The sequence below is a fragment of the Miniopterus natalensis genome, chromosome 17 (assembly GCF_054644295.1).
Source record: "Miniopterus natalensis isolate mMinNat1 chromosome 17, mMinNat1.hap1, whole genome shotgun sequence".
Taxonomy (NCBI): Eukaryota; Metazoa; Chordata; class Mammalia; order Chiroptera; family Miniopteridae; genus Miniopterus; species Miniopterus natalensis.
The window spans coordinates 41250390-41258281 of NC_142097.1; the positions used below are offsets into that span (position 1 = coordinate 41250390).

The following is a 7892-nucleotide window of genomic DNA, read 5'->3' on the forward strand; positions in this document are numbered from 1 at the left end:
CCGACCGGTAGCCCCGCCCACGGGAAGAGGCGGGCTCGGAGGGGGAGGAGCTACTGGGAACCTCTGGGAGAAAAGGACCTCATTAGAGGTGGCCTGAGCTTTCGCCTGTTCACAGCCTCTCGGGGACAGTGTAAAAGTGAAGCCAGATTTAAATGAAATGAAATTATGTCATAACAACACGAGATAAGCAGTTGAGTTAAGGTCTCTGGGAGGTAACAATTTTTTAAAAAATAGTTGAGAAGCAACAGGCAGTCACGTAGACGGGACCGGGAGTTAGGGAGCCGCTCGTGGGACGCTTTGGGGGGGATTGTCGCGGGGGCTTCCTGGACTTTTCTGTGTTGGGAGGTGAGGACGCTGGTCTGGTGGAGTCTCCACGGCGGGGCTCTTTCCTACGACCCCGGCCCTAGGTGTGGGGGCGACTGTCCTGAGCCGAGAGGGGAGTCAGTGGGGTGACGGGACAGATGGGGGGCTACCCGGAGCCGCCGAATGAGCCCCCTTCGGCGTCCCGGCGGCTCCGGCGCCCCGGGCTGGGGCTGCCGGGAGGCCCGCCTCGGCCCCAGGAGCCGCCTAGCGGTCCCCGCCCGCTCTGGAAGCTGCAGGACAGCTTTCTGAAAAGTAAGGGGGCCGGGCGGGAGGAGGGCGGGCGAGATTAGGCGGCTGGGGAAGGACGGGTCGGCTGGAGAGCGCCCGAGGTGAGGGCGAGGAGGGGCGTAACCTTGAGATCCGCCCGGCGCCCGGGAGGCCGGCGAGGCCTTAACTCTCTGCGTCCCGGGGCACCGAAGGCGAACTGCCCTGATCGTAGCCCAGGCTATTTGTGTTCGGTTCCGTCCTGTCGACTGACTTCTCCGTGTCTCGCACAGGGTGACATTTAAATCTAGTTTCATTCTGCCAAAGTCGGCAACGGCAATCCGGAACTATGGAGATCCGGGAGAACCAGCCGCAAAGTTAGCGTCTCTGTACAGAAGCTCGGGTAAGAAAGCAGTCAGGCACCCACGATAAGACGTTACCATGTGAGGGAAGAGAGATTCTTCGAGTGATATTAAGTGAGAGGGTGGAGTACTGTAGAGGCAGACGATCTAACCGAGGCCTCAAAAAGTTATTAGCCTAAGGCCCAGGGACTGGCCTCACTTGTGTGTGTTTTTGTAAATAAATGGTCCATAACTTTAATTGTATTGTCAAAGGGGTTATCTCCAAGGTAAGAATAATCACTATAAGTCTGTTGGCAGAAAAACAGTTCTGTTTGCCTTACTTCAGGTAGGATAAGGTGGGTTGGTTACTTTGATAATGGTATGGCCAAGATTATATCTATTTATTTTGTAAATGGTTTCGGAGTCTCACTTTTTGACCTATTTAATGGTCAGAAGGTAATCACACAGTGCATCATAATACTTGTGTGTTTATATGCAGGGAAAATTTTCATTGAGCAGGTATCACATTCAGGCTCAGTAGTGGTTTTGAGAATATAGCTGTGCACGGAATAGACATGTCCTTGCCCTCTGAACTTCTAATGTTTTCTACTTGTACCCAGTAAGTCGTCCATATATTTCACTTTAGAAACCACTATAATCAACCACTTTCATACCCTGGCCTGAGTTTCTTATTCTTCATTATTTCCCTGAATGACGTGTTTAAGGGTTTTTAACAATTTTACACTCGTGTGATATCCAGTTGACTTGCTACAACCTTAAATAGCAAACCTATCATTCTGACTGGTATTTGGACATCTGTTCCTTCCACTAACCATTCAATCATTAGATGGAAGCCTGTTTGTCTTGCTTACCTCCTAGTCAGGGGTGTGGATTTGCTTGTTTTTTTAATGATTGATTCCTAGGAAACTTCCTAATGTAAATACCAAGTATAAGTGGAGCCGGGGATACTTATCTAAAAATTGAACTGTCTTCTATTTCCTGCCTCTGTAAGAAAAATAGGTCAAAACAAACTGTTAAAAATTATCTTGAACCTAGGTTTTTCCAAATGAATATAAAAGTTATGAAACAAGTAAAATACTGGTATTTACAATACAAATTATGATTTTATGTTTACCTTTTTCAGGAACAGGAGAGTGAGATTCCACCAGAATGGAAGTGTGTCCTTATTGTAAGAAGCCATTTAAACGATTAAAGTCCCACCTGCCACATTGTAAGATGATAAAACCAACTATACCTGCCGATCAAAATGTTTGTCAGACCGAGCAGGCTACACTCCCATGTGCTAAGAAAATGAAAAGTCCGAGCAAAGGCATAAGTAAAGCTAAAGAGAGAGAGTTGGGGACAAAGAGTGAGAAAAGAAATAGTAAGTTGATAAAGGACAAACCAGAACAGACTGTTGAGCCCTTTCCATTACCAGCTATTGGTTTGGAAAGAGCAGGCAATACAAAGGCAGGTGAAGACATCAAGAACCAAATTCAACCCTCCCGCATGTTAAAAAATCCTGAACCAATCACTTTCAAAGAAGTGAAGGCTCAGTTTCATGCATCAAAGAACACTGTTCCTAAAAGGAAACTTGCCAAAGATTTGCCTCAGTCAGTGGCAGGTAGAAGTGATCCTTCAGAAACTACAGCGTCTTTACCTTTGGGCCTGATGGAACCTTCCTTGTCAAATCAAGATAGGACATACTCTTCAGCCTTACCTAATGATGTACAAACCACTTCTCCTAAGTTAAACTTGGACAAAACTGATCCCTCAAGACAGAAGCTTTTAGTAAAATTACTAGATATGCCTGTTGGTGATTATCATAGTTCTCCCCAAAATCTCAGTTGTGGAGATAAAAGAGTCAGAACGCTGTGTTCAAGTGATGCGAGAGCTTCCAAGGCCGGAGACCACCTCTCAGAAATCTGTGCTGACGTTAAAGCCTCTGAGAATGGGGAAAAGCACATGGAATCACAAATTTTAGGTTTTAAAGTCAGCCCCTTAGGTAAAATCCAAGTTGAGGGGAACCCGGGAACAGGACTTGGCCTTGGAGTAGAGGCACGTGGGAACAAAGGACATGTGGAGGAGAGTATGTATGTGACAGGAAAGCAGGAGTGCCCTTCCAGGAGCGACAACTCAACAGATGAGCCAGCCACAGAGAAGAAATCTCGAGGTGACGGTCCCAATTTAAATTTCTTCACATCAAGGGATACCACTTGCAAGGAGTTTGTTTCTGCATCACAGTCACGTAATCAAAGTCTTTCCTCTCTGGCTATAAAATTTCTACAAGAGGAGAAAGCAGAAGCCTGCAATCCTCATCAAGTCCCTGAAGGAAAGGCATTGATGGAGTGTGAGGAGCAAGCCTCTCTGGAGCCCAAGTCTGGCTCTGGGCCACAGGCCTCACACCCGGAGTGCCAGTGGTCTTTACATTCAACCCAGCATTATGCTTCTAAAAGCCTCTTCACTGCCCAGATGGATGTTGCCGACAGGAAGACCCTCCCTAGCTCCCTGGGGCTGGAGTGGTTTCCAGAGCTCTATCCTGGTTATCTTGGACTAGGGGTGTTGCCAGGGAAGCCTCAGTATTGGAATTTAATGGTCCACAAGCCTCAGCTCATCAGTCCCCAGGGGGAAAGACTATCACAAGGTAAACACACTCATTTTTAAGGGCCATCCAGCTCATACAGACTAATCTGTGCCTTTTGAATTAAGATTCAGAATACTAATATTTTCACTCCTTTAGCCTATTTTTACGTGGGCATTTAAGTACGCTGGACTTAGAGTTGTTCTGAAAACACTGCGTCTTGCTCCAAAGGTAGCAGTGGTTTATCTCTCTCCCTTCCCCTCCACCAACGGTTGAAGGTTGGACTAGGCCAGGCTGGCTGGTGATGTTGATAACAGTTGAATTTCTACACTGGGAAGAGGCATGGCCAGTAGAAGAAATTGGGCGGGTGTTCAAACTGAACAGACTCAAGCAAAGCAAAGACGTCAGGGTCCACCTAAGTAGAACAAGCACTGTGTTCAGATTTCGTCAGGACCAGGTTGTACACAAAATAGGCTCCAGGTTTATGGTCAAATGCAACATCTGGGAATTTAGAATAGCAAAGAGGCTACAAGCGGGCACTGTTTTTGGATTTGGAGGCAGGATGGGATTAAAGCCGTCCAGGGAGGCAGGCCAGTTCAGGCAGATAAGGGGAAGTGGAGGTTTGGGACGTGCGGACCAGGAATAGAGGGTGTAGCGAGGAAGGCGTAGAAGTCGATGCACTAGAAAAATTAGTCCACAGAGGGTAGGACCCAAGGATGGAACCAGAGACTGAACCTTGAGACATGAGCGATTACAGGGGGGCATCAAAACTGATCTGGATTGTGAGTCGGTCTCTTCAGCGGTTTTCTAGATGCTCCTTGCTGATGCCTAGAAGAGCTTAACTGGTGGGTAGGACTTGGGCCCAAGTAGGAGCCAAGAAGTTCCTGACAGTCATTTCAGGTGTCCTTGTTTTTTTCTGATTCTTATCTTTAGGTGTTGGACTATCTCTGTGTTAATATACATAAAGTTTCTTCATTTTCCTCATCAGGAGGCTTTGGGGGTTTTTTCCCCTTTTATAGGTCTTCTAGGGGCAGAGTTAAATGTAGCATCCATCTCTTTTGTGTGTGTAGTAGTTTTGGTCCTTTAGGTTTGACAGGAGACCCATAGCAACTCAGAATAGGTTCAGGCCTGAAGATGCCAGAGAAGTACAGACTTTGTACCAAAACCAGTCACTGCTGAGGCAGTTGAAGAAAATGGAGCTTTAGCTAACAACACTACCTAATACACTTCCATTTTGAAATCTTTAGAAAGGAATAATTTAAAATACAGAAGAAAATGTTTTTGACACCAGACAAATTGGCATTTAGTGAATACGTGGTCATTTATACAGTATACCAGAGGGGAAAATATATCCCTTTAGGAAGAGGTGATCTTCAGTTGCATAAACACACAGCCCATAGCAAATCTCTCTAGCACGTAGCAGGACTTCTCTGTTTTCTGTACTACATATATATATATGTTTTTATTGATTTCAGAGAGAGGAAGAGAGAGGGAGAGAGAGATAGAAATATCAATAATGGGTCATTAACTGGCTGCCTCCTGCACGCCCCCTATTGGGGTTCAAGCCTGCAACCCCGGCATGTGCCCTGACCAGGAATTGAACCGCGATCTCCTGGATCCTAGGTCGATGCTCAACCTCTGAGCTATGCCAGACGGGCTTCTCTACTGCCTTTAATGGCACTAAAGAGTGCCCTTGATACATCCCCTTTTCATTTTAGAAGGCAAAGGGAGGGAACTGGCGTTTGTCAAGTGAGGACTGTTTCAGTTGTGCTAGGTTAGGTACATTCCATTGTTATCTCATCTAACCCTCAGAACAACTCTGCAGTGATGTCGCTGACCCGCTCTCTTTCATAGGTGAGGAGTCTGAGCCTCAGACATCTTAAGTGACTTGCCCATGTTCACACACTAAGTGGCAGTCAGGGTTCAAATCCAGGTTCATCTGACTTGTACATCTGTGGTCTTTACACAGCCTCAGGCTACTTTTCCAGGCACTTAGTGGTTGATACCGTGGTTGAGATAAGTTATTAGTGGACGCACTCAATTGAATGGGTCCCAAGAATACAGTAATAGTAAGTTAGGAGATGCATTAACATGTCATCCAGTCACCAGGCTTGTGAAAGTGAATATGGGGGAGAAATACAATCTTTCCTTCAGCATTAAGTTCCTCCAAGATCGTGGTTAGAAACTGTTTTGTTCTCTTACTGATTCCAGTCTGTAATAAGTGATTAGTTTTGTTTCTGTCAGACTGTGTGGCCATTCCAGGGCCTCTGGTTCTGTTATAAACGAAAAACTATAGAATTTAGGGCCACAACTAATGTTCAGACTTTGATGCTGCCACTGAATGAGACCCTAGGATCTCAGGTCAAGACCTGGTTCCTCAGCTGGCCAAGGACTTCAGCAAGGCCACCTAAATCTACAAGGATTCAATGGCAGTGTGGCTCCTTAGCTCTGTCATTTTCCCAGGCAATGGCTACCTCCGTGACTGCAAATTAAAGTTGAATTTTCATGGAGGCTATGCAGAAGAGCATGGCCTATGTTCCCTGCTCAGGTAGGACCTTTGGGAGACCATTTGGCCTCCTTTATCGCAGGAAGCCAGTTCATGTCTTTAGAACAGGCAGGGCCCGTGAGCTAACAGTGACTGAGTTGACTCTATGTCAGCTGTGCTGCCTGCATGTCTACCACTCCTGGGAGACTATTCTTAGCCCCGTTTATAGACGAGGAAACTGAGTTCCAAAGAGGACATAACTTGCCCAGCATCAAGTTTCAGTTGACGGTTGGCATCTGACATCACCTGATGGTTGGTCTTTGCCAAGTTTTTCCAGGCAATGTCTCCTTCTGTTGGACATTGGGCTTCGAGATGGTGTCAGATACGCTTTCCTACCTGGGGAAACCTGTAACAGCAGCTAGTCCTCGCACACAGGATACCTGAGTGAACCTAGTTAAGGCGATTCTACCAGGGAAAAGGTACCCAGGGTCTTGAGAGGCATAACAGACTCTCTGGTCACTTTGATGAAACACAGTGGACCCAAAAGCTCTCATGACTGATGGAAAATGGTATATTTTGGTGGCCAAGGCTAAAAGGTCCCAAGGCAGACTCGTAGTACTGAGGGTGCCACAGAGTTTTAGTAAGTCAGGAATAAGAATTTGGCTTATGAATTCAGTGGCATCAGGAGCCATCTTTTGAGGTTCAGGAAGGATTTCATGGACTTACTATGAAAATTAGTAGTTTTCTGGCCTTGAAGAAAATAGATTTTGTAAGTTCAAGATTTAACTCTGAAGAGACTCAAGTGCAAGTGCCTGAGAGTCCTCAGCAAGAGGAACTGGTTCCCATTGTCCAAAGGAAAGCTTTCAGAGTCCCTGTGGCCTTGAGAAAGTTCAGCTGGGTGCACTTGGCTGGGCCTTTGCAGGATTCACAGTGCTTAAAGATCCCGGGCATCATCCCAGAGACTGGTTCTGAAGTCAAGGTCTAGAAATCATGTTTTCAGACATTTCCTTTGTGTTGAAGGACAGCCAATTTAGAGAACTGCTGATGTAGGAAATGGCACGAGAGCAGGCGCCTCAGGCCCAGCAGGAGAATAGTCTCGAACAGTTGATGGGGGAAAGGGAGGGTGGTTTGAAAAAAGCATAGTTCATATAACTACCAAAAGCAAAACGTGGCTGATGGGGATACCAGAAGGTCAAGTGAGGAAACCTGATAGGGCCATGGGTTTTAAAAGGCCAAGTAACAGTTAAACAGAGGTTCTTTTTAAATCTTCAAACAGCATCTCCATCAGTCAGGTATCCGTGTGAGATGTCTGAGATGGGGCACGTGAGGAAGGGCTCAGAAGAGTCAGGATCAGAATTTGAGCAGGGATATGACAGGCCAGGATTAGGGCCCTTATTAGCCAGAGGAGTCCATGGAAGGGGTTGTTTTTAGGTAAAGGAGCATCTGAGCAGTCAACAGCCAGAGACTTAAGGGGCAAGTCAAATCATAGGTCTGGGATTCCAGAGGGGTGACGGGAAATGTTAGAGGTCTAGAGGGTGGCTAAGGGTTTTCAGGGGTTGTATTAGAGAGAGGGGCGAGTGTCACTGGAGGGTTAACCATACGCATTGGGTTTAAATGTAAGGACATGGACACTGGCAGGTAAAAGACAGTGTCTGGGAGATGAGGTGGCAGAGGCATAGCAGTGGATCTTGGCAGCCCCAAGCCCAAGGGGATGGAAATCAGAACCCACAGTAGCTGGGCAGCAAGACGACATTAGGGAAAAAAAGCAGGACTGTGGGTTGTGAGCTGATCTCTACTGGGCTTCTGTATCCCAGCTCAGAGCCTGAACTGATGTCATGCACGTAAGATTGACAACCTGTAAGGAAGTCAGTAGGCTCAGCTAGTTGGACAAAGAACAGAGTTGAGCCACCCAGTTCCT

At 46.6% G+C, this 7892-nt stretch overlaps 1 protein-coding gene across 6 annotated transcripts in view; it reads left to right on the top strand.

Moving 5' to 3' along the window:
* Positions 1–307: 307 nt before the first annotated feature.
* Positions 308–7892, top strand: part of MTNAP1 (mitochondrial nucleoid associated protein 1) — a 10448-nt gene continuing 2863 nt past the window's right edge. Inside the window, exons 1-3 of one of the 6 annotated variants that reach the window (XM_016216678.2) lie at positions 314–345; positions 861–970; positions 2053–3552. In XM_016216678.2, coding sequence (XP_016072164.2) covers positions 2079–3552 — 1474 coding nt within the window. In that variant the 5' untranslated portion in view covers positions 314–345; positions 861–970; positions 2053–2078. Of the gene's footprint in view, positions 408–516; positions 616–860; positions 971–2052; positions 3553–7892 lie in introns of those variants that run through there. The other 5 variants (XM_016216679.2, XM_016216684.2, XM_087826333.1 and 2 more) reach the window with 5 other exon arrangements.